At 46.0% G+C, this 26,643-nt stretch overlaps 2 protein-coding genes across 3 annotated transcripts in view; both read right to left on the reverse strand.

Annotated features, from left to right (window-relative positions):
- Window positions 1-329: 329 nt before the first annotated feature.
- TMEM41A (transmembrane protein 41A) lies at window positions 330-9,093 on the reverse strand. The gene is made up of 5 exons (XM_047788276.1): window positions 8,881-9,093; window positions 7,146-7,299; window positions 4,910-5,071; window positions 4,227-4,365; window positions 330-2,151 (listed from the first exon to the last, which is right to left on the reverse strand). The coding sequence occupies exons 1-5, from the start codon at window positions 8,997-8,999 to the stop codon at window positions 1,931-1,933; spliced, it is 795 nt and encodes a 264-aa protein (XP_047644232.1). The 5' UTR covers window positions 9,000-9,093; the 3' UTR covers window positions 330-1,930.
- Window positions 9,094-16,789: 7,696 nt separating this feature from the next.
- The window catches only part of LIPH (lipase H), a 47,402-nt gene continuing 37,548 nt past the window's right edge, over window positions 16,790-26,643 (reverse strand). The window contains exons 9-10 of one of the 2 annotated variants that reach the window (XM_047788283.1): window positions 19,363-19,536; window positions 16,790-17,505 (exon numbers count right to left, since the gene is read on the reverse strand). In XM_047788283.1, coding sequence (XP_047644239.1) covers window positions 17,418-17,505; window positions 19,363-19,536 — 262 coding nt within the window. In that variant the 3' untranslated portion in view covers window positions 16,790-17,417. Of the gene's footprint in view, window positions 17,506-19,362; window positions 19,537-26,643 lie in introns of those variants that run through there. The other variant, XM_047788290.1, reaches the window with a different exon arrangement.

The following is a 26,643-nucleotide window of genomic DNA, read 5'->3' on the forward strand; positions in this document are numbered from 1 at the left end:
CCACAGAAGGAAGAGACGATCATCACTTTCTTTTGTGATAGTCTCTTCATGATTATTCTGTCCCATCCTAGACAGGCATTCTGCTTCTTCCCTACAGCTTTCCTGCTGCCCATCTTACAGCTACTTCTCTGTTATTAGCATCCCACTCAACAGTGAGCAATAAGAGGAAGAAGGCTAAAGTGAAAATCTGGCTTCCAAGGTATCCAATTGGTAAGACGCCTGGGAGGAGAGGGCTAAGACACCACTTTGGATTGTCTGATTTTCAGCCAATCCTGATTCCCATTGGCAAGAGGAATTGAAAGTTAGTAATAGTACCAACACACCACTCAGAACATTTATATACATTTATTTGGGAAACTGTAAACTCACAACAGATAAGGCACATTGTTGCAAAATCCTGGGGGAGGAGATGGAGAGACAAATCCAAGGATCTTAATAAGAGGGCAAAGTGCAGAGAGCTTCCTTGTTTCTCCCCTTCCGGCCTCCTACTTCTGAACACAAGAGCCAGGATTTCCAAGTCCAGCTGGCCTCATTATCAAGCTTCTTTTTAAGCAACACATCCTTAAAAATGAAGTCCTTATTGGGTTGTTGGTTTGTTTTGTTTTTTGTTTTGTTTTGTTTTGTTTTTGGATTATACCATGTCCAAAAAACACTGCTTGGAAAATTCATTCTTCATACTCAAGTATTACCAAGAATTCATGTACAACAACTGGTCTGCATTAAAGGCTCGGAAAGATTCTTGGCCAAGTCAAATCAAAAACCCAGCAGATGGTGCCTAAGGGCAACAGCTCTGCTAAGAAGTGATGAGCTACTCCTGCAGGGTACGGGGTCCCAGAGGTGGTCAGTTTAGGTGCCAAGGCCCTTCTGTCCTTGGAAGCATTAACCCAGGTCTGGGCCAATTCAATAACATAGCAATAGGAAACAATGACAGCTACAAATAATTAAAATACAACACCACAAAGTTAACCAAAACCAAGCTTTCACCTTTGAATTAAAAAATAAAATAGTTATTCCTCAGTGATGCTCAGGAAATGATAAAAATGAAAAAAAAAAAAAAGAGGCATTCCGAAGGTATACTGGCTGATATCCGCGTGTACTGCATCCATTCTCCCAGCAGGAGGAGGGAGGAGGGATTTCTATACAGAAAGGACAGACTAGAAAATGTACTGGCGATCATTTGGTTCAGCCATCCAGATGGGTTAAGAATTTGTCCAGAACATATCCACAACATATAGAGTTCACTCCATTCATATTTAATAGTTCATCTGCAGTCGGATTGTCAAGATATGCAACCAAAAGAGGATCTGACACGTGGTGACATCGGTGCATCTGAACATAAATAGCATCCCAGCAATCACTGTGCTTTTGAGCTGCACATGGAAGGTCTGTGCAGTTCATCGGCTTGTTTCCCTTGATTTATGGAAGAGGTAGGTCAATCAGCAAAAAAAAAAAAAAAAATTCTTCAGAAGACTAACAAGACAGAGTGGTGTCATGATGTGGTTTCACGTGTCATTATCTGCACTAATCATGTCCAGGAAGGGCTTCTAAGGAAAACACCTGTCACGACAGCCATCACTGTGCAAAAGAGGCACCCTGGACAAAGGCAATCAGCATCCTCTTCCGAGGCAGCTCAGGGCTTGGCAAGAGGTGAACACGACCACCGTGAATCCCTGTTATTCAATAATATATCAACAGGATTTGCTAGGAGGCCATCCGTTTTACGAGAGTCCTGCTAAATCAGGGCTGGTTTGAGAACTTGGTGTAATTCACCTTCTAGAGCACAGTGTCCTCCATGACAAGACAGAGCACACAGAAGAAGAGAGTCCAAATTATCTGTTGAGAATAATTTAAAAATGAGGGGCTTCAGGAGGACCACACCCATTATACAAATAAGCAAGAATCCAGGGACTTGGCAACCAAAGGATCCAGATCACGTGTGCTTTCTACTATTTACGTAATGAATGTTGCTTGTTTCATTCAAATATAAGTTTTTCTGGCTAAACTTTTTAATGAGGGTTCCAGGAACTAAGGCCACCAGGGCAATGGCCAGTAGCTTAAAGGCAGTTTCCCAGGAGAAAATAGCATCCAGAGAGGTAAGGGTTGACAGGATGGAGCCCATCTGCACACAGATGAAATTATATGGAATCAAACCTGAAGAAAGAAAAGGGAAAGAGCCTGTTACTGAGGGTGGGAAAATGAAGAACAACAGTCCTTCAGAAATGTCACCAGGAATGACAACAGTGACTCCAGTTTTGTACTGATTTTACCCAATGCCTGACTCCTAAATTTATGACCTCTTTCCCTTCTTCTTTTCCACTCTTTCTCCTCCTTTCCTCACTTCCCACATACATCTGCCTCATTCAACAGGACTCGAGATGGTTTACAGAAACATATATACTACCTCCTGCTGCACAGCACAGGGAACTACATCCAATCACTTGCGATGGAACATGATGGAGAATAATGTGAGAAAAAGAATGTATATGTGTGTTATAACTGAGTCACTTTGCTGTACCACAGAAATTGACAGAACATTGTAAATCAACTTAATAAAAAATTTAATATATATTCACTACAATAAGATAAAAATTTAAATAGGATCCTGCTGTGTAGCACTGGGAACTATATCTAGTCACTTATGATGGAGCATGATAATGTGAGAAAAAAGAATGTATACATGTATGTGTAACTGGGTCACCTTGCTGTACAGTATAAAATTGACAAAACACTGTAAACCAGCCATAATGAAAAAAATAAAAAACACTATATATAAAAAAATAAATTTAAACAGGAAAAAACAAAATGAGTAACTAAAGTACAATTAATGCTTATACAGAAATACATAAATTTCACTCATTTGCTAGAGGTGCCCCCAGATTTGGTTCCGAGCACCCAACAGCCAAAGTAAAGAGAGGCGCCAGCATTAGGAAATTTCCAGTATGCCTAAGATGAAAACAAGTTTCTTAAAAGCAGTACTACTGTTCATGTTCTGTACTGTCTCCAAGAAATCACCAAATCCATTGGATCCCAAGTCTGACTGGTTGGCTAGAGAGGCTGACTGTGTAACAATCCCCTGGTGAAGTTGTTAAAAACACATCTTCAGCCTCCCCCAGAGATTCTGGTTACCTGGGTCTGGGGTAGAGCCCAGGAACCTGGATTCTCACAGCCTCTCCCAGACCTTACTCCTGCATTCTGATTGGTTTAGGACCCCCTGATGATCCATTCCTCTCTTGCAGATGATGCCTCAACATCATAGAGCCATCACTGTCACACAGCTTGTCAGAGGGTGAACTAGAATCCAGGTCCCCAGAGCCCTTCCAAGCCTCATGCCGCCTGGCTAATTACAGGCTGTTAAGGGAGGTCCTGAGGCATGAGGCACTCTGCCTAAAAGCCAGAATGACCAGAATTAGCTGTGGAAGATTTTGTTTCGATTTAAGATCTCAGCTTCTCTCAAGAATTCCCTATTAATAGCAGCTGCTTGACCACAGATTTTGTCGTGTTTGACCTAGAGCCCTGAGTGGTCTTTCCTCCAGGTTCTAAAGGAAATTTGAGAGTCAATCCTTGCTTTAGCCTTAAAGAGGGTGCTTTACTTCCAGTGTGGAGAAAATAATAGTCATTGATTTTACAGGATGTTAGCATTTTACCATTCAGATGAAAGCGGTTGAAAGCTCATGCTTAGAGAAACACTGCACTAGTCCCAGCCCCTCACTTGGCCAAGTGGCCCATTGAGGGCTCGGCTCTTACTGAAGGTCATACAGTTGTCAAAAGGCAGTAGGAACCTCACTAAGACCAACTCTTCCAGAGGCAGATCTTAATCGAAACAGGGGCTGAAATCAGATGGAAGCCCTTGCTCTGCCCCTTCCCCCCACTCCCCACTTCTTTCTCTCACTCCAGAAACCCTCACTCCAACTCTGCTTTTCCTGAGAGCATTTTCTGAGTGCTTATGATGGGCCAAATCGTGTGTTTTACGCAGACTACTCTTCTAATCCCAGGGCCTAGCACAGTGCTGGGCACACAACAGGCACTAAATACAGTCGTAGAATGAACAATCCCTATTTTTTTCCCAACGTATTTCTGTGGGTTTTCATGTTCAAGCCTGAGGAGATTTGCCATCAGGAACGGCCTCTTGAGATGAGGCCTGACCATGCTCTTCCCGACCGCTGCTGGCAGAGGCGAGCACGTGCCCACGACAACCAGGAGTCCCAGACTCGTCCACTACATCTTACCGATGAGAACTGAAAAGAAGAACTGCACGATGGGGATGTTCAGAATTGGGGCCGAGAGGTTCAAGAACCAGTTTGGCGTCATGGGAAAAAGCCTCAAAAACAGTAAGAAAAAAAACAAGCTGTTTCTGTTCTCCTCCACCTGCAGCCAAAGAAGATAAAGCCATTAAGAAGCAGAAAGAGCCTCCAGGTTTTAAAGATCTGTTTGGGCACTATTCTAGATACTTTATATATTCTGTAAATTCCAGGGCAGAGACTGTTCTCCACATTTTAATTTTTTATTATTTCTTTTTTCTCTTTTTTGGCCACACCCACGGCATATGGAAGTTACCGGGCCAGGGATGGAATCTGAGCTGCATTTACAACCACAGCTGCGGGGAAGGCTGGGTCTTTACCCACTACCCTGGACTGGGGGTCAAACCCGTGCCTCTGCAGAGACAATGCTCAACTCTTAACCCTTACACCACAGCAGTGGGGAAGAAAAAGGACATGCCTGAGGCTCAGAAAAGTGAGGAACTTGCCCGAAGACAAGGAGCTGGGAGTGATGCAGCTGAGATCTAAGCTCAGGTCTGTGCCTCCTGCAGACACCAACAGAAGCCCTGGGTCCACCCCAGACGGTAGGAGATCCCTGGCCCTCCCTCCCCTCAGGGCCACGAAGTGACTTGGGGGGCGGTGCTGGCACTCACCTTCCTCTGCAGCAGGGCCACCTTGTCAGGAAAGTAGGAGACCACCAGCTGTTTGCCAAAAATACTGGAGAGCAGGTAGCAGCATGTGGCACCCACCGAGGCCAGCACACAGCACAGCAAAAGCCCCAGCCAGGGCCCAAACAAAGCACCAGCTAACACGTTCTGCAAAGAAAACAGACACTCTGCTACAAAGGCATCTGGCAGCGGCCAGCCACCTTGTCCTGGAGCTTGAGGGTCTGAGGTTCCCTCCACCTCCAGTGACTCCTGGACAGAACCCAACTCCCATTCTAAAAGGGGTGAATGAAAGTGATGAGAGAACTGGGAACTACAACCCCAGCCTTGGTCTCTTTGCCTTTAGGACAGGAAGACGATGCAAACTTCAGTGAGCAGGAAAGAATTAAACGGGAAAATACATGTATGTAGCGCCCAGCCTGCTACAAGGGCTCTGGTGGGTCCTGCAAACCCTGATGCTCTGAAAAGGCAGAAACCAAACTGACAAGTTACTTTTGCTCTTTTAAATGAACTCAAACCATGAAATTTTTCCTCAGTGAGACCACACAAGCTTTATAAAATGTCTCATTGCTTTGTTTTCTGCTGGAATTCCATCTATGTGGTATGCTAACACTGGGGGTTCCATGTTGACCAGAATTCTAGCTGACACTCATAAAACTTTAGATGAACAAAAATGGAAAAGTGAACTAAATGCCATCTGGCTGGTAGACATCATCCCGCCAAATGTGTGATCCAAGAGAGAAAGTAAAAGGAAGTGAGAAGTTGGGGATCTGCTCAGCACCTACTATGTGTTATGAACTTAATACCTGTCTGATTACATCCCCACTCTGACCCTGTGTCATATGCCATCCTCACCTCATTCTACAGTGAGATAGTACTGTGCCCAAGGTCAAACTAGGTGGAGACAGGATTCACCCCCAAGCAGCAGCTGGCTCTTTGCCATGAAGAGACATCAGCTCAAGAGAGCAAGAGGTACAGAGGCGACCCCAGGGGTCAGCCCCTGATCTCCAGCATCAAACGCACCTCCATCTCCCCCAGCATGGACATGTGTGCTTTTCTTCCAGTTTCCAGCAAAGAAACTGCTTAAGTGGATCTAGCCTGAGCTGAATGCTGAGGCAGGAAGATGACGTTGAGGCAGGAGAGAGAAGCAGGACAGAAGGACGCTTTCAGGGCTTCCTGCTTAGTCACCTAATCACTCAACAAGTGCTGAGGGCTGCTGTGTGCCAGGTGCATCATCAACCGTGCCAGCCTCTCTGCACCTGCTGTATCATTTAATCCTCCGATGTAACAATCCTCGGGATTATGCAGGAGAATCCCTACTCCATTGGACGAGGATATGGTGTTGGAGAAGTTAGGTGACTTGCTCATGGTGACACAGCTGGGATTCCAACCTACCCAAAGCTATAAGACATATACATTTACACGAACCAGCTTTCAGTGCTACTGCGAGGACAGCACAGATTCTTCTGTACAGCCTGAGACTACAACTGATGAGAAGCATCCAAGAGCCCAAACATAAGCTAGAGTCTAACACTGCGGCTCCTGAGAGCCAGGGGTCCCCACAAAACCAGGAGGACCTGTCCTCTCCACACCGGGAGACTTCCCAGCCTCTACAGCCCAACATCACCATGAACAACCTGCACTTATTCATCAAACATTTAGGACGGCACATCCCTATGCCAGGCAAAGAAATTCAAAGGAGGAAAATAAGGAACAGGTCCTGTCCTCAAAAGAACTCAGACTAGAGAAGAAAACAGATTTTTAAAAAATCAAAAACATTACAGAAGCTCTGAAGGGGAAGAGTTGACCCAGCCTGGGATGGTAGGGCGGGGTCTCAAGGACAGCACCCCACAGCTATCAAATCAAATCCTTAAAAGCAGCATAACTGAGAGGAAAGGTAGGCTCGGGAGCTGGGTAGATGTGGGTTCAAACTCCAGGCCTACCACCTCCTCGCCTTGTCATCTGGGATAGTTACCTGATTTCTCATCATTCATGGCCTTATCTTAAAAATGTGGAGAATAGTGTGTGTTATTGTCTCTTGCAAGAATTAAATAAGGTCATTCAGGTAAAGTGACTAGGACAGCACCTGACACAGGGGAAGCTGACAACAAATGGTAGCCACAGTAGTCTGTCCTCTAGACTGTAAGAGCTGCAGCCCAAGGGCCCGTCTACAAGGACAGAAGGTGGCTTCCTGGCAGGCACAGGAGGAGGGCAGGATACTGACCAGGAAGCTGGAGCCAGGGATGGCAAAGCCCTGTTTGTAGAGGTAGGCACTGCAGAAGAGTAGGAATACGTAGGCCTGGTGCTCCTTCCGGTACTCTCGAAGGACCTCAGAGAGTTCCCGCAGCTCAGCCACATCTGAGGGGAACCATAGTGACCTGAGATTTGAAAAAGCAGATGGAAACAAAAGTCCAGATGACCCTGATACCTAAGAAAGTCACTTGCTGTGTCTTTCTTCCAAAGGAGGTTTATAAATGTGCCCCTCATCTGGTCTGCCGGCAACACACACATAATGGGAGGCCAGGATGAGGGATGACATGATACAACACAGCAGAGGCAAGGAGAGCCTTGGTTTGGGAGCAAAGGACCTGTGGTTGCATCTCAACTCTGCTGCTCTCCAGTTGCGTGATCTTGGGCTAGTCCCTGAGCCTCAGTTTCCTCATCTGAAAAAGGAGGGGTTGATGGTGGACAATCACCAAGTTCCCTCTTAGCTCTCAGGTTTTATTAACTATTCTTAAGAGGCAAATGGCTTAATATCTAGGCAAATGCAAAACATCCTAAACTACATTTTCCTTTCCATGAGCACCTCCTCCCCCTAAGTTTTAGGCCAAGGACAATTCAAACTTGACACGACTTCTAAGTTACTAAGTAAAACAATTGTTTTATCAGTCACAAAAAAAAGCCAATTAAAGATTCTCCAGGAAAGTATATTTGTCCCATGCCATAAACAAAATCTTTTCAATAATGTGTCAGGCTTGAAACTAGCCCTTTCAAAGAGCCGGCTTTTCACCCTGCTCTTTATATGGTCCTCAATGCACTATGAACCCAGTCCAAGAGTTTCAGTGTAAAGTCTACCTTGCCTCTGGCATCTAAACAACTCCTGAATCCATCAATGATCAAATCCATCAAATAAGCAAACTCTCCTGGTTCTCATCAGAATGTTTCTCTTAGTATGTATGACACCTACAGCAGAGCCTTCCCAGATGGAGCAAAAGAATACAATCTTTGCAAACAACCTTCTTAACAATCAAACATCATAACATCCCTGACACCCTTCCATTAACTTTATGAACAGTAGCTGCACTCACGACAAACTGGCCCGGTTTTGTAACACTTTCTGCCTCAGCTAGTCGGTCCTGAGAAGGAAAAGCTGAAACAGCCAGGAAGAGGGGTGGACCCGATAATTAATTAGCGAATAATTTAAAGTTGTCTGGGCAATGCTTTTCCTGAAGACCGAATGCCTTAAAGTCCCAAGGACAGACCTAACAAAACTGAAGTGAAGTGGGGAGAACGATGGAGGGAGGCTGGAAGCAGTCGTGAAGAAGTGGCTGCGGGTCCAACCAGGGCCGAGGGTCGGATGCACAGGGGAGTCAGGACTGGGTCAGGAAAGGCGACAGGGACACAGCTCAAGAGGTGATGCCATGGTGCGAACAGAAATGCTCCGGGGTAAGACGCCGCGTTTCCCTCCGCAAATCTCACCCCCAAAGGGCACTAGACAGCATTCCCGCGCAGCGACCAGCAAGCAGGTCCCAGCTAGGACCGGGCCCCAGGTCCAGTCCACCCGGCCTGCTCGCGACCGTGTAGACGCTATCCGATCCCCAGTCCTAGAACTGAACCTCAAATCCCGGCTCCCGACGCCTCCGATCTGGGAACCCCAACCTCGGATTCCCAGACCCATCCTCCGACCTGGCTCCCCTCCTTTGACCTGAAACTTGTTCCCCGCCACCTCCGCCACGCACCTGTCTCCAGCCCCTTCGGCTGAGCCTAGTGTCTCCCCGCGGGGCAATCGGGTCGACAGCAAGTACAAGGCAAAGGTGCAGCTGGCGAAGACCAGGAGGAGACCGAGCAGGGGACGCATCTCGGCGCCCTCACCCCGACCCGCGGGGGCCGCAGACGAGCGCGGAAGCAGCACCGGGGACCCAACTGCTCGCGTACTGCGCCCGCGGAGCGCGTTAGGGGACGGACCGGGGCGGGGTCCGCTCCAGGCCCCGCCCCCCAGGTACAGACCCCGCCCCCTACCGGCCTCCGGCTGCTTGCCCCTTTGCCAGGAATCCTGCAGATCCGGTCTTGCAGCCTCCCTGTTCAGCACGTTCGTCTGTCCTCCTCCCGTTTGGGTGTCTTTTTCTGTTTATCTCTGTCTCTTGCTTCACTTCTTTGCGGGCTCTCTGCCAGGCGCTGGGAGAATCACGAGCCCTGCCCACAGCGAGCTTGCGGTCTAGCGGTCACTCCAGTCTTGTCAACCATCGGTTGTAACACAAAGCAAATGCAGCCCTCTTAGAACCAAAGGCTCCTGTGAGTGTGGCGGAATGGTCGACACGGAAATAATGAGAATTTCCTTTTATTGAACGCCTATGTGCTCATTACCCTTATGCTCCCAGGAATCCTGCAAGGTTGGTATTTTTGTCTTTATTTAACAAAAATCTGAGTCCTGGAAAGATTAAGTGACATCTCCGAAAAGAAAGCCAATATAGAGTCCAAGTCACCCTGAGTCCAAAACTAGCGGTCCCACACTGCGTGGATTCATGGAGAAGGTGGGGTTTTGAGTTTACCTTTGAGTTTACAGTAAAGCATTAGCAAGATTTCCACAACAGAGAGAGGAGGAATAGGGTGAGCTGGGGACCCCAGTAAGGTGCCAGCCTTCAGTATCTGTGAAGCCTAAACTGAGAAATGAATGAGAAGGTGAGGACAAACTCAGAAGTATTGAAAGGCAGCTAAGGAGAATGGTTTTTTAACATTGTGTTTTAAGGAGACACCAACAGAAGTGTTTAAGCAGGTGTTGCCGTTGTGGCACAGCAGAAACGAATCAGACTAGTGTCCCTGAGGAGGAGGGTTCAATCCCTGGCCTCGCTCAATGGGTTAAGAATCCGGTCTTGCCATGAGCTGTGGTGTAGGTAGCAGACACATCCTGATCTCGAGTTGCTGTGGCTGTGGCCTATACCAGCGGCTACAGCTCTGATTCGACCCTAGCCTTGGAACTACCATATGCTGCATGTGCGGCCCAAGAAAGAAAGAAAGGGAAAAGAAGTGTTTAAGCAATGGAATACTTTAGTTCCCATTTTTGGATGTTTGCTCTGGCAAATGATTAGACTCCATTCTGAGTTGATAGCTGCAACTGACTTGGTGAGAAAGGATGCTGGGCTGAGCCAGGACCACATCAGTGGGGATGAAGGGAGGAAGATGGACAGACTGGGAGAAGTTGAGTTGGTAGGACATGCCTGATTAAATGGAGAATGACAGAGAGAACTCCAAAATGTTACAAGCCTGGATAGCAGAAACCATCCTTGTCACATCATTCAAAACCCTTCTTGGGCCAATAAGGAGCACCTGTCAGAATTTGAAGTGCACAAGGTCCTATCAATTCTACATCCAGGAATTTAACCCCTAGGTATGCCCATAGGTAGACAAAGATGTTTGTTCAAAGGTGTTCTCTCAGCTTTGATATTAAGATATTGGGAACAACTTACCCATTATTTAGGGGGACTATTGAAGTTAATTATTGTCTATTCACAAATGGAACACTAAGTAGCTTCGTGAAAGAGAGAGGCAACTCTGTCCTGATACAGTTCTGTTGCCCAGTAGATGGCTTGGATAACAAACACTTTTCAGTGTTAAGACTACATCATGACTCATTCGTAAGAAGAAAAAAAGGATATTTTTATATGTTCAAAATACTGAAGTATTTATGAATTAAATGGTTCAATGCATGAGATTTGCATCAAAATAATGAGATGGGACTGTAGTGGGTAAGGATGTAAATAAAATACGAATGGCTGGAGTTCCCTTCGTGGCTCAGCAGTTGACAGACCCGACTAGGATTCATGAGGAGGAGGGTTTGATTCCTGGCTTCGATTGGTGGGTTAAGGATCTAGCATTGCCGTGAGCCAATCGCAAACGCAGCTCGGATCCCACGTTGCTATGGCTGTGGTGTAGGCCGGCAGCTACAGCTCCTATTTGAACCCTAGCCTGGGAACTTCCATATGCCATGGGTGTGGCCCTAAAAAGCAAAAATAATTTTTGAAAAATACAGTTGGCCGCTGAGTTGATAATTACTGAAGCTGGATGATGAGCACATGGAGGTAGATTTCATACCATTTTCTCTATTTCCATATATGTGTAAAATTTGCCACTTTAAAACGTGTGGGGAAATAGCCTCAGTCCGCCATTCTAGTTTTTTTCTTTCAAACCCCCCATTGCAGCTGGACGTGCACTGTGTTGGTTTGTGCCTGACAACACTCTTCCCTCCATCTAGCAAACTTCTCTGCCTGAAAATTCCCTACTCTTTCATCAACATACAAGGCATTTGTCACTTCCCTCTGAGAAGCCTTCTCCATTCCTACTGGCAGAAAGGTTGTTTCTTCTCTGTGATGGGGGCTGCCTGTGGAGAACCTGTATTCCTCTGATTGCAAATACTGTGCTCCGTTGTCATTATCCATGCGGGGGACAGTGAACACATCTGTAAATGAGACAAGGTGTCACTGTCCTATGCTTGTCCCATCCCTGAGCTCTGTGCTTGGCTTATCACTGGCACTTGATGGTAGTTTGTAGTTTGTTGAATAAATGGACCAGGTCTAGTGAGGAAACCATTGCTTGTTTGGTTTGGAACATGTTGATTTTGATTTTGAGAGGTCAAAGGAATATGGGAGGAGAGAGAGTGAACGAATGGGATATTTGTTTATCAGAGAACAAGAAGGAAAGTTCCTGCTCTCAAGGAACTTTCCTTCACTTTCCTTCACTTTCCCTCTGGCTGGGGGAGAGCATGTTATAATTACAGAGCATGAGAGCACTGAGGAGGAAACAGGTGCAGCCAAGCTCCCAATGAAGCAGGTATCTCCATCTCACTTCAGGATGAGTGGCTGGGTAGGTGTTCAGGTGGAGTCACTTTGAGCATCTGATGCACCCACAACTGTGAGTGCTGAGCAGGGCGGAACCCTTGTCGGCCCCTCCAGAGCCCCCGCTCTTTGCTCTGCCCCCCATTGCCTCTCAACCAGCAAGTGAAAATCCAGAGCTTGGATTGAACATTCACATTTGGAGGTCATCTGTCTAGAGGAGAGTTAAGCAGGAGTGGGAAAGTCTCTTAGGGAGACCATGAGAGGGAAAGTAACAGCAGCTGACATTCATTGAGCCTAAGCCCACTCCGGACCCCAGGGAAGCCTTTTACACACATTATATATACCAACCTTCATGAGGTAAGAACGCTTTTTTTTTTTTTGTCTTTTTGTCTTTTTAGGCCTGCACCCGCAGCATATGGAGGTTCCCAGGCTAGGAGTTGAATTGGAGCTATAGCTGCCGGCCTCCACCACCGCCACAGCTATGCAGGATCTGAGCGATGTCTGTGACCTACACCACAGCTCATGGCAACACCAGATCCTTAACCCACTGAGCAAGGCCAGGGATCGAACTCACATCTTCATGGCTACTAATCAGATTTGTTTCCACTGAGTCATGAAGGGAACTCCCTTCGTTGTGTATATTCTGCTGCTCAGCCCACTGAGCGAGGCCAGGGATCTAACCCGCAACCTCATGGTTCCTCGTTGGATTCTCTCCACTGAGCCACGGCGGGAACTCCATGAGGCAGGAACTCTTAACAGCCTCCACTTTATGGTTCAGAAACTTAGGAAGAGTTAAGTCAACAGAGGTCACACCACAACAAATAGCAGAACTGAATCACCTACCCGACACTGCCTTTTTTGGAAAGGAGACTGAGATCAGAAGCCTGGTGAGGAATCGGTGGAAGCAGTGAAAGAGAACTAGGTAGCTCATGCAGGGATGTGGGATGAGAGCTAGGGTAACGGGGGCAGAGCGTGCTGAGGGCCCAAGAAAGACTGTTAGAAAAGGACCCGGCATGCAGTGTCAGAGTCCTTGGAAAAATCCAACAGGGAGACCTGAGGGGTTGTGGAACTCAGCCAACATCAGGGGGTAAGGAACCTTTGACAGCGCTCCTTTGGGAGATTCAAACCTAATTTCCTACATGCCCATTGCCCAAGCTCCTGCTTGCTGCCCCTGGCTTATCCCCCTAGCCTCCTTTTCTGATTCCTCCTACTCAACCCGTCTGCGATGGGGAATAAGCCCTGGACTGTGCTCCCCGCTCCCCGCCCAGCTCCACACTGATCTCAGTCTCCCCAGCCCTCCTGACCCCCAACACACAGAGCTAGCTCTAAGCAGCCAAGGTACCGTCTGAAGGCTGCACAGCCTCCACTGAAGCCCCTCACTTACAGCACATGCCAGGCAGCCTGACAGAGGACAGGGGCAACCCCCCACCAGGGGCATGTATTGGACTGGGGAACAGGAGGGAACTAGTGGTTCAGGGAAGTGGAAGGGAAGAAAAGCCAAGAGGCTCCAGTGAGAGCAGATTTGCCAGCCACTCCCTATGGCTCTTTGTCATCACGCTTAACCTCCTTTCCTGGCTTAATCAGATCTGCTTAGAGTATCTGAAAGGAGTAGCTCTGATCAGGCCACAGGACCTTGCTTCCCCATTCCTGCTCCAGCCACCACGAATGGCAGCAGGATGGACACCTGCTCCAAGAGGAGAATCCAAGGGTGATCTCCTCAGACTTTGAATTGGGCCACCTAGTGAGTCAGTGGCCAAGGAAACAGTGGTTGACAGCTGCCCTGTGAGAGAGTGGAGCTGAGTCCGAGAGACGCATAGCTGAGCACGAGGGTTAACGAAAGCCCATGGATGCTTGTTGCTGAAGGCTCCAAAACGGCCCCCATCCCTGCCCTTCCTAACTTCTGATGGTTCAGCTCTCTCTGGGTTTCCACAAGTCCTCTCTCTCATGAAATCTGGGGTAAAATGAGTGCATTTCTGTTGCTGGCATCCCAAGTCTCCTTGGCTAAGATAGGGTTTTGCAGGAGTGAGAATGTGGGGCTGTGGTCTGAGGGTGGCAGTTTCTAAGTTTAGGTTTTGGAAATAACACAGTTAAGTGTATTGTAAATCCCAGTGGAAGTGGCTCCGTAAGGACAAGTCTATGCTGTTCAGCAGACATTTATACAGTAACTGCTTTGCACCTGGCTCTGTGCTGGGCACCAGGGCAGCAAAGACAAATAAGCAGCAGCTGCTCTTATGGTGCTCCCAGTCTGAGAGGAGGTACAGACTCAGAAACAAATTACAATACTGCTTCATAAAACAGAAATGGTAGCATAGAGTGGGTGGTGGAAGGGAGTCCAGGAAAAGCAAGCACAGCTTGGAGTCACCCAGGCATGCCAGAGGTTCCCAGAGGGTTTGAGCTGAGGTGCTACAGCAGGGGAGTGGGTAAGGACAGAAACTCCTAGGCTTCGGGATAGGTGGGCTTGCTGGAGAATGGTATTGGGACTACCTAGAAGTTGTGATGAGACATGAAAAAGAACCAACCTCTCTTTCTCCCAGAGAGCCTGGGAAGCGAGCAGTGGGCCTCTTGTCTGTTGAGACAAGAGTAACACAGGTGCTTGGGAGAGAGGTCGAAGGCAGAGAGGGATGGGTGCCTTCCTGGAAATGGGCTGTGGCTGATGGTGGAGGGGGGGATCTTTCCTCATAGTGGAATGTGGCTCCCTAGGTCCAACAAGATGATGGAGAGTGTTCATTTAATAACTATCTCCTGAGTGCAGACCATATTGGAGGTACTTCACCAGGCACAGCTGGGTACGGCCCTTGGCTGGCAGAGCAGTCTAGTGGAGAAGATGGACAGGAATCAGGTTCTCACACACATAATATAAAAAATAGATATAGCTCAAACAGTGCTATGGAAAGAGAAGTCCAGCATGCTCTATGGAGAAGGAAGGTCCAGGAAGATTCCTCTGAGGAAGTGATCGTCCAGCTAAGGTCCAAAGGCTGAGCGGGAGATACTGGTGAAGACAAGCAGGAAGAGGGTAGGCTGCAGTTTAATTGCATCCTGGGCTGGGGATTCAGACAAATACACTGATAAACAGAGGGAAGAGAGGCAAAGATAACAAGAGACAGTTGAAAGGTCCAGCGGCCTCAGGAGAAAGATTGAGAGGAGAGGGGCCACACCTGTAACTGCTTTCATTTCACCTGATCACTATTATAGGAAACTCCTTAAAATTCACCTCCACTCCAGGGAACAAACTTCCTTCCTTTACTCATTCATTTATCCACTCATCCTTCCATTTGTTCATGTACACACCCATTCTGCAGTGAGCTGGTTACCATGCTAGGAGATGCCAGGAAAGGCAACACAGAGAGATCCACTGGCCCAAGGAATTTATAAATGGATAAAAATGCTGTTCCTGGCATTTTCTGGCTGTTGTCTTGATCCCCTGCTTACTAGGCAAGGCAAAGAAGTCAAAGAAATGACTGTGCTAATCAAGATGGAGGACCAATAAAACTCTAAAAAGAAATCAGGGCTTATCAGCCACCAGATATCTGTATCCACCACTGCTGAGGAAACATGGGAAGGAGGAAGGATAATAAGATGTCCAAGTGGGCAGGAGCATCACTGAGCCTCCTCTCAGAGTTCATACATTCACTGTGGGCATCTCTCACTTAAGTGAAACAGACGCTGGATTTGCTACACATGTAGAAGCAAAGATAAGATGTGCCACACAGGAATATATTCACAGAGTTCAATCATTTATGAAACAGTCCTTTTTTTTTTGTCTTTTTGCTATTTCTTGGGTTGCTCCCGTGGCATATGGAGGTTCCCAGGCTAGGGGTCGAATCGGAGCTGTAGCCACCAGCCTACACCAGAGCCACAGCAACTCAGGATCCAAGCCGCGTCTGCAACCTACACCACAGCTCATGGCAATGCCGGATCGTTAACCCACTGAGCAAGGGCAGGGACCGACCCCGCAACCTCATGGTTCCTAGTCGGATTCGTTCACCACTGCGCCTTGACGGGAACTCCCAGAGAGTCCACTTCTTTAAGGCTGTTCTTACAGAAAGCAGTAGAAGAGCAGTCACTTAGACAGGGAGGGGGTTTTAGTGGACCTGTGACTCTCAGGAATCCCAGGAACCTTCCTGCAGTGGCCAGAGCTGGGCGATGGGTGGTACCCACCCTTTTGGCTTTGTCTCCGATCTGTGCATCTGGCCTCTCTGACCTTGGCTCTCGGGGGGCCTCTTGACTTGCCTGCTATTGTCATTCCAGATCTGTGGATCACACCTCTTCCTAGAGAAGCCTGAAAATTCCTCAGACTGGAAGCTGCAGATGCTCCAAGAACAAACTGGTTAGTGCTTTGAATTCACATTTTAGGAAAACAAGTTACTTAGCATCACTCCAAAAGGTTAACATCACTTACCCCTAGTAGGTGGGATTATGGATAGCATGTTTTCACTTTGCATCGCTGCATTTTCTAAGCTGCCTTCAATAATCACCGATTACATTGGTAAAGGGGGCGGGATTTCTTGAGTATGGCTTAAAAAGAGGGTTAGCTTAAAAGGAGGGTTAGCTATAAAGATTCTTCTTTACCTTAAGTGAAAAACAAGCTTAACTTTTCTCTCCTGCCTCTCGCTCTGTCCCTTGTCCCTGAGCAGGGCTGCCTCACTGCTTCATCTGCCCTTCCCCCCTCATACATTTGCTGTCTAGTCCCAGCAGCTGCCTCCTTGGCTGTTGGTCTGTTCCCACCTCCTCCTGCACCAACTCCATTTTAAACAAAGCAAGAAGCCAGGGATGTGGCTTCCCTGCCTTCGCAGAGCAAATAGCCCGAGAGAGAGGAGGGTGTTGATAAGGAGAAACTCTTATTGCATATTAGAAAAGCTGTATCAAAATAAATAAAAGCATATTCACATGTATCAAGCCACTCACAGATGTGGCACCCAGGGGATTTCAAAGAACCCTTCACAGACTTGCCTCCCAAACCCCCCCACACAAGAGCCCTGTAAGGTAGGTCAGTTTCCATTCCTGTCTCCATGCAGGGCCTGGAGGGATCTGGCACAGGGAATGTGGGGTCAAGTCCAAAGTGAGGTCGCCAGCCAGTCCTTCCCTTTAAGATGCATGGCTGGCCGCTGCGATGGGCAGAACTACCTCAGTGACAGGCAGCAGAATCGACAGGTCGGAACAAATGGGGCCCCAGGACACAGACTAACAAGGCGCTGGGCCGTCGGGAGCCTGGCTATTTCTGACTTGCCCTACTTAGGGGCTCCCTTCCCAGGACTGTTTCATAATCCAAGGTCGTTTGACATTTTTACAATGTGACATCCATAAGACATTACTGGGGGAAAAAAAAAAAAAAAAAACCCTGGTATTCCATCCTTTTTGTGCCTTGAGGAAAAGGCGAGGTAAAGCTTTAAAAAGCCTGTAGTTGCAGCATTCTTGATGTTACTGGCACCCAGGAGTCCTCACAACAGTTACATGTGCAACTTTGGGCAAAGAATAGGCTGGAAGACCGTTTCAACATTTTCCATCAGAACAAGATCATACCGACACAGCTGGGGCCTGTGAAAATAAGATGAAATAGCCTTGTCTATACAAGAAGAAGAATATTCCCGTTCTAGTAGTGTAAGTTACATTATCTCCCTTGGATATAAAATTATTTAGTAATTGTTTGTAATGTTCTAGGAAAATGCTTGTAGCTTTTAAGAACAGCACCATCAACCACGGCAAGAAATCAGTGTGGAAACATTTATTTACCACACAACTTTAACTAGGTTTGAAAACAAATAGAGAAGGATTAGAAAGAAAGAACCAAAAATTTTAACAGTGGTTGCCTCTGAATAACAACATTATCCGTGATATTTTTCTGCTTCTGAACACTTTCTGCACTTTCCAGATTTTATAAAATGAATATGTAGTCCTTTGATAATCAAGGAAAAAAGTATTGAAAAGTCTCAGTTTTAAGACGTAATGACTACCTACTTAGAAAACAGACAAACTTGTGGTGTTCCCATTGTGGCTCAACAGGCTAAGAACTTGATACAGTGTCCATGAGGATGTGGGTTTAATCCCTGGCCTCAGAGTTCCCATTGTGACTCAGTGGCAATGAACCCGCTAGTATCCATGAGGATGCAGGTTCCATCCCTGGTCTCACTCAGTGGGTTAAGGATCTGGCATTGCCATGAGCTGTGGTGTAGGCCACAGATGTGGCTCAGAGCCTATGTTGCTGTGGCTGTGGTGTAGGCCAGTGGCTGCAGCTCCAATTCAGCCCCTTGCCTAGGAATTTCCATATGCTACAAGTACAGCCCTAAAAAGCAAAAATAGATAAATAAATAAATAAATAAATAAATAAATAAATAAATAATAAAATAAAATTCCCTGGCCTTGCTCAGTGAGTTAAGGATCTGGCATTGCCTTAGCTGCATTGTAGGTCACAAATGCAGCTCAGATCCAGCATTGCTGTGGCTGCAGAATAGGCTGGCAACTGTAGCTCTGATTTGACCCCTAGCCCAGGAACTTCCATATGCCACAGGTACAGCTGTAAATAGAAAGAAAAAAAAAACAAAAAAGGAACTTGCATTATTAAATGTTTTAGGGTGCCCTAAACCTCCAGGAAAAGTGAATTTATAAACATAAAGTAGCAACTGCTAACATTCTTTTCTGTCTCTCTCTGTCCATAGATTGGATTCCAAGACTATGTTAGAGTGGCATTAGCCACAAAATATACCAGCACTTCTCCCCCTTTGTCTCTCTCTCTCTCTAAACACACACACACACACACACACACACACACACACACACACACACTGTTGCTTATTTTTTCTGAACCGGTTGAAAATAGGTTGTTTACCCCTTAATATTTCAGTGTGTATTTCTTAAGAACAAGGACATTCTCAGTGCAGTTATCACATTTTAACATTGATATAGTACTTTTATCCTGTATGAGTGGAATAAAATATTCTGATTTTTCAGTACATTTTTAAAACTACTGGGCTCTGTTTTTTCAATTTGCCAAATTATACGAGGCTTTCTTTTCTATAGCAGATTATCAACTTGCAGGCAGCTTGGGTGGAATAGTTAGGGAGGAATTGAATAGCCCTAAACACATAAAAACATTATTTCTTTGGATTGCTGGGCTGTTCATCTCCCCCCCCCCTTTTTTTATTACTCAAATGAATTTATCACATCTGTAGTTGTATGATGATCATAACAATCTGATTTCACAGGATTTCCATCCCTGGGCTGTTCATCTTTAAGTGCATACTGGGCAACTTATTTTTTTATCAAATCTAGTTTTAGAAAACCCCTCACTTCCTGAATTGATTGATGAAGTCCTGTTAAAACATCAGACCAAGTAGCTTGGACAGGAACCAGTAACATCTTTGGAAGACAGGGGCTTTTGACCCTGCCACAGCTCACCTCTCTGGATGGGCAAGTGACCTTAACTTCATTCGGAGAATCCTGAGCTTGTACTTTGGGCCTATTACGGATCCTGTAGAGAATACCAAGGAAATGGCTGACACTTTATCCAGATCCTGACTGAATCTTGCAAGCAGACTCACTTGGTGGTATTTCTGAAATGTTGCAGGTTCACTGGAAGGAAGAAATAATGCATTTTAAAGTGGATATAGGAGATTCCTGGTGGTGCAGCAGGTTAAGGATCTGGCGTTGTCACCTCTGTGGCACCAGTCACTGCTGTGGTGTGAGTTCAGTCCCTGGCCTGGGGAACTTCCACATGCTACAGGCACAGCCAAAAAAAAAAGGAGGAAAGAAAGGAGTTCCTGCTGTAGCGCAGCAGATTAAGGATCCAGTGTTTTCTCTGAGGCAGCAAGGGTTTGATCCCCAAACCAGTGCAGTGAGTTAAGGATACAGCATTGATCCAAAGCTGTGGCATGTGTTGTAGCTGTGGTTCGGATTCGATCCCTGGCCCAGTAACTTCCATATGCCATGGAAATAAACAGAAAGAAAGAAAATTAAAGTGGATATAGATTATCAATGAAAGAAAACAGTTGTTTTTTTTGTTTGTTTGTTTTGTTTTGTTTTTTGCCTTTTTTGCTATTTCTTGGGCCGTTCCCGCGGCATATGGAGATTCCCAGGCTAGGGGTCAAATCGGAGCTGTAGCCACCAGCCTATGCCAGAGCCACAGCAACGCCAGATCCGAGCCGCGTCTGCAACCCACACCACAGCTCACAGCAACACCGGATTGAAGAAAACAGTTTTGAAGCCTACAAATCACTCATTAGCAGGTAGCCATTTGGCCCCATAGCCTGCACTGGCTAACTTTCGTTGGTAAAGTCCATTGGATTCCAAGGAACTGCCTAAGTGAAGCTGCTGACCTTGAGACTGATGAAATGCTGGGGCATTAGAGAGGTACGCACTGCCTACTATAAGCCAGACAGCAGCCTCATCCCTCGATACGTCTCCAAATCCCCAGAAAAATTCTGCAACGTCTTACTTTTTTTTTTTTTTGTCTTTTGTCTTTTGTCTTTACCAGACTGCACCCTTGGCATATGGAGGTTCCCAGGCTAGGGGTCTAATCAGAGCTGTTGCTGCTGGCTTACACCACAGCTCACAGCAATGCCAGATCCTTAACCCACTGAGCGAGGCCAGGGATCGAACCCACAACCTCATGGTTCCTAGTCGGATTCGTTTCCACTGTGCCACAATGGGAACTCCCCTGCAACGTCTTATTAGCTTCATTTTATAGACAAGGAGACAGATGCTTACAGAGCTAAAGTTCATCCAGGTCATAGGGCTTATCTGTAGCAGCGTAGGGATTAAAACCCAGTTCTGGGGGTTCTTGCTATGGTGCAACGGGGTTAGTGGTATCTCTACAGTGCCAAAATTCAGGTTCGATCCCCAGCCTGGCATGGTGGGCTAAAGAATCTGGTGTTGCTGCAGCTGTAGCATAGGTCACAGCTGCAGCGTAGGTCGCAACTGCAGCTCAGATCCGATCCCTGGCCCGGGGAACTTCCATATGTGCAGGGCAGCCAAAAAAAAAAAAACGAAAACCAACAGTTTTGGTTGAGTTCAGAGTTACGGTCTTTCCATTAAATGACATTGCTGGACACATACATATGTTTCTTAGCCAAACTAGTTACTAGTTTAGAAGTTGTGCTTAAGTGCATATTTTCTCAGTTCTGCCTCTCAAGAGAAACCTTAAAATTGCTACATCCCAGGTTCTGATCCTTTTTCCAGGTGTGTGGAGATGTTCCCTACAGTTGGACCCCCAAATTGAGCCTAGGGTGTATCTTCTGGAAGGTTCAGCTGGGTAATGTCTCTCTGGGGAGCTGGGAGAGTAGGTAATGGAGAAATGAATCCGTAGTTTGGAGGTGGGGATGGGGTTGAGAAGGTGCCTGCCACTCCAGCCTCACTGGAATCATGTCAGTCCTGTGGAGGGCAGAAGTGCCACAAGTAAAACTAATCCAAAAGGTTGCGCAGATTTTGGTTTCTAAATACCATCTCCACAAAAAGGAACTAAGACTCCCTGGAGATATGGTTGATTCCAGAGCTAGGACAGGGAAGATACAAAGTGATTCTAGAACAACCTGTGTGCCAAAAGGAAGGTAACATTTCAAAGAATGATGGAGATGTTCAAAAAGAACACAGAGTCATTTCACACCCATTCGGGTGGCTACTATGAAAAAAAAAAGTGTCAAGGAAGATATGGAAGAATTGGAACCCTTGTGCACTGTTGGTGGGAATGTAAAAATGGTACAGCCACCATGGCAAACTATACGAAGCCTCCTTAAAAATTTTTAAATAGAACTAACATATGATCCAGCAATTCTACTTCTAGTTATATACCCAAAAAATTGAAAGCAAGGTCTCAAAGAGATATTTACACACACATGTTCCTAGCAGCATTGTTCCAATAGGCAAGAGGTGAAAGCAACACAAAGGTCCATTGATACATAAATGGATAAACAAAACATGATATGTATGTACAATGGAATATTATTCAGCCTTCAAAAGAAATCCTGTCACATGCTACAGCATGGATGAAACTTGAGGACATTATGCTGAATGAAATAAGCCAGTCACAAAGAGATAAATATTGTTTGATACCACTTATATGACATATCTAAAGTATCCAAATTCATAAAAATTGAAAGTAGAATGGTGGTTGCCAGGGAGTGAGGGGAGGGAGAAATGGATGTTATTATTTAATGGATATAGAATTTTGATTGGCAAGGTAGGAAGGTTCTGGAGCTGTTTTGCAATAATGTGAAACACTATTGTACTTAACACACAGAACTGTATACTGAAGAAGAATTACAACGCTAAATTTTGCATTTTTTTTTAACCACAATAAAAAATGCATTGCGGAGCAATGGGATCAGTGGTGTCTTTGTAGCATTAGGGTGCAGGTTCGATCCCCAGCCGGGCACAGTGGGTTAAAATGATCGGGCGTTGCCACAGCTCCAGTGTTGGTCACAACTGTGACTCAGATCTGATCCCTAGCCGGGTAACTCCTTATGCTTCAGGGCGGCCAAAAAAAAAATATATATATGCATTTGGAAATTCCCTCGTAATGCAATGGGTTAAGGATCCAGTGTGGCTGCAGCTTTGGTGCAGACTGCAACTGTGGCATGAATTTGATCCCTGGTCCAGGAACCTCCACATGCCATGGGTGCAGCCAAAAAAAAAAAAAATGCATTTAAAAAAGAGCACTGGCCAGATTTGGGACAATTTGAATATCAAAATGGATAAATAAGATAGTAACTGATTATAAGTCCCCATCAATAAAATAAAAATCCAAGAGTTCATACTGATATGAAAAAGCAAATGAATAAATGAAGGAGAAGAAGAGAATCCTTTTCTAAAGGTTGAGCAGGAAAAATCACCATTTGGCAGCCATCAGAGTAATGATTACAATCACAAAACATTCAAACTAGTGGATAAATTTTGAGGAGTAGTGGACCATTTACCTGGTCTCAAAGTTCCTACCCACAAAATAATTATTCATTACAAAGGGAAAATAGTAACTTTTTATTTATTTATTTATTTATTTATTTATTTATTTATTTATTGCTTTTTAGGGCCATACCCACAGCATGATTCTCAGGCTATGCGTCTAATCAGAGCCACAGCTGCCAGCCACAGCAATGCAGGATCCAAGCCATGTCTGCAACCTACATCACAGCTCATGGCAACACTGGATCCGTGACCCACTGAGTAAGGCAGGCATCAAACCTGCAACTTCATGGTTCCTAGTCAGATTCGTTTCCTCTGCGCCACGATGGGAACTCCGAAAAATAGTAACTTTAAAGTGGAGAAACTTGGCAGAAATCACCTTAATCAACTGATACACATCAATGAAACACATCAAAATTGTGAGCCTCCTAGTTGGATGCACAGAGACAAACATGAACATAACATGTCCTCTGTGGTTTCCTTGCCGGAGATACAAGATCTGAATCTAATCATGAGGAAAAATCAGACAAACCCAAACTGAAGACATTCTAAAAATTTTCGCCCTATAATCTTCAAAAATGTCAAAGTCAAGAGAGCCAAGGAAAGGCAGAAGCACTGTTCCAATGTAAAGGCTAAAGAGACAGGACAACCAAATACAGCCAGTGATCCTGAATTGAATCTTTTTGCCACAGAGGACATTATTAGGACAGTTAGTAAAACTAGAAAGGGGTCTCAGGATCAGATGGTAGTGATGTGTCAGTGTTATTTTTCTTATCTTGGTGGTCAATTGTGGTTATGTAAGAGAACAACATCCTGTGTGTAGAAAATACACACTAAATTATGCATGAGGCAACTGAGCCAGCATGTCAGCAAGAACTATACGGTGGTTCAGAAAAGAGGGTGTTCCTGTTGTGGCTCAGAGGGTTAAGAACCCAACATGGTGTTCACGAGGATGTGGGTTCAATCCCTGGCCTCACTCAGTGGGTTAAGGATCTGGCGTTACTGCAAGTTGCGGTGTCAGTTGCAGATGCAGCACGGATTTGGTGTGGCTGTGGCAAAGGCCAGCAGCTGCAGCTCCCATTAGACTCCTGGCCTGGGAACGTCCATATGCCACAGGTGGAGCTGTAAAAATATCAAAAACAAAAACAAACGAATGGAAAAAACAAAAAGGAAAAAAGGCTAATTTGAAAGGAGTGGTTTAACCAAGAAGGATTATAAGCTGTACCACTCTTGTCCTCTCATGACCAGAGTGTAGCAAGAGGAAGAGGGATCCCTTCTCACTTCTCTAGGGGCAGCTGTGGAACCAGGAGAGGGCAAGGACCCCAGGAGAAGGGTATACCACCTGCAGATGGTAGACCCCAGAGGGGGTAGTGAGAAGGTGGGAGAGGGAAAAGTCGAGCTCCTTGAGCTGACCAGGGTTGTCTAGGAGTACAGGTAAGACCCTCTCTTCCACCGACAGGGATGTCTGGAAATACATAGGGAGATACTAACCAAGGGTTGGGTTCATACAAGAATATATAGAGTGAGAGCTGGTGAACTGTGGCTTTTGGCAATAAGTACACTAGATACTCTGAAGACAACTAATAATAGTGGATACAATTACAAACAACCAGAAAGCAAAACTAAAAACTTTTAAAGTGCATTGAACTAAGAAGAAAGGAAAAATACCTATAAACCACAAAAATATGTGGAAGCAGAAATCCAGACAAATAAGAGGAATCCTGAAATCACCTTTTGCTGGTCTTTTTGAAATTTGGTAACCTTGAGCTTCGGCTTTCAAGGCCTTGCGGTACAGTGGGACAAGAGACAAAGTCTATGGGCTCCTCAATGTGGGGAAATGACTAGGAGACATCTGGGGGAAGAGGGAACTAACTAACTGTGGATTTGACGTTAACAACCCTTCTACCATCTTAAGGGACAGAAAATTTCCCGCCTCAGATCTTGGCTCTGTGAGACTGCAGACTGCCCTTCACGTGGGTCAGCAAGCAGCTCAAGTTTGAATACTTGTGGTCTTAGAAACCTCAAATTTAAAAATTAGGATTTCCCTTGTGACACAGTGGGTTAAGGACCTGGTATTGTTACTGCAGCAGCTCAGGTTGCTGCTATGGCATAGGTTCAGTCCCTGGCCTGGGAACTTATACATGCTGTGGGTGCAGCCAAAATAAAAAATTAAAAATAGAAGTTCCCACTGTGGCTCAGTGATTAATGAACCCAACTAGCATCCATGAGGACACAGGTTTGATCCATGGCCTCGCACAGTAGGTAGGATCCGGCGTTGCCAGGAGCTGTGGTGTAGATCACAGACGCAGCTCGGATTCCACATTGCTATGGCTGTGGCGTAGGCTGGCAGATACAGCTCCAATTAGACCCCTAGCCTGGGAACCTCCATATACCGCAATTGTGGCCCTAAAAAGACAGAAAACAAAAAAAAATTAATAAAGATAAAAATTAAAGTGGTCCTAGACTGACGTTATCTCCAAGAAACTGACAGAGGCAAATGCAAATCCTTTCTGGGGAAATCAACTTTGACTCAGATCCTCAAAGAATCCCTGCACATAGTGGGGAAAAAAAATTTTTTTAATGTATATATATATATTGGATGGGAAAAAAAGAAAGGTACAAATGGCAGGCTTTATTGCTGCCAGCTGCAGGCAGGAGGATGTGCTAATAATGCCCTGCATCCTGGTTGGCGATGCGACTGTGTGGCAGCTGCCAAGAGAGGCAGGTGTGGGTGAGGAGGCCTCAGGACTGAGTGTGCAGAGACTTGAGACTGCCAAAGCGACTTTCCCAGCAGAGTAACGTGCCCAGGGCAACCCGGAGGAACCTCCTGCTCTGCAGGCAGGGAGGAGGCAGCTACCTCCCCAGTCCCAGACACTGATGGAACCCAGATTGCTAACTGCAAAGAAAAAAACAGGAAATGCAAAAGATTGGAATGATTAAACCCTACCAAAGACTTCTCAGAATTATAAAAGAGCATACAAATATGTGCTTAAATGTAAAAAGTGTGGAGTTCCCATTGTGGCTCAGTGGTAATGACCCTGACTAGCATCCATGAGGACATGGGTTCAATCCCTGGCCTCCCTCAGTGGGTTAAGGATTCAGCATTGCCATGAGCTGTGGTGTAGGTTGCAGACATGGCTCAGATCTGGTGTTGCTGTGGCTGTGGTGTAGGCCAGCAGCTGCAGCTCTGATTTGACCCCTAGCCTGGGGACTTCCATATGCTGTGGGTGTGGCCCTAAAAGGCAAAAAAAAAGGTAAAAAAATGTGATGTGTAAACTATCACACTCAAACAACTTGGCAAGCAATTGCCCATAACTATGACTCTCAGCCAAATGTTTCACTGTGGAATTTGAAACTAAGGAGTGTTGGGAAAACATCAAAGCACAGACCCCAAAAATAATGACCCAGTAACAGGAAGTCCACCACTGAATACCCCTCTTCCAGGGAAGGGCAAAATGTGGCCAGAGCACCCTGACTTCCCTCTTCTGGTCCTCAAGAAGAGCCAGAATATCAGTCTGATTCTCAGCCCAAGAGTCATTTGTTGTTTCAAATTGAGAATTGTGATGATGAGGAAAAATGTACACATTTTCTGGTGCCTGAGGGGACCTCTCAACCTGAAGGCTTGTGTTCACCTGTCTGAATAACAACCAATGGCCTCTCTCAGTGGGCTAAGGATCTGCCATTGCCATGAGCTGTGGTGTAGGTCACAGATGCGGCTTGGATCCCGCATTGCTGTGGCTGTGGTTGAAGTAGGCTTGCACGGCTTCAGCTCCTATTCAGCCC

Source organism: Phacochoerus africanus, chromosome 1, assembly GCF_016906955.1.
Source record: "Phacochoerus africanus isolate WHEZ1 chromosome 1, ROS_Pafr_v1, whole genome shotgun sequence".
Lineage (NCBI taxonomy): Eukaryota > Metazoa > Chordata > Mammalia > Artiodactyla > Suidae > Phacochoerus > Phacochoerus africanus.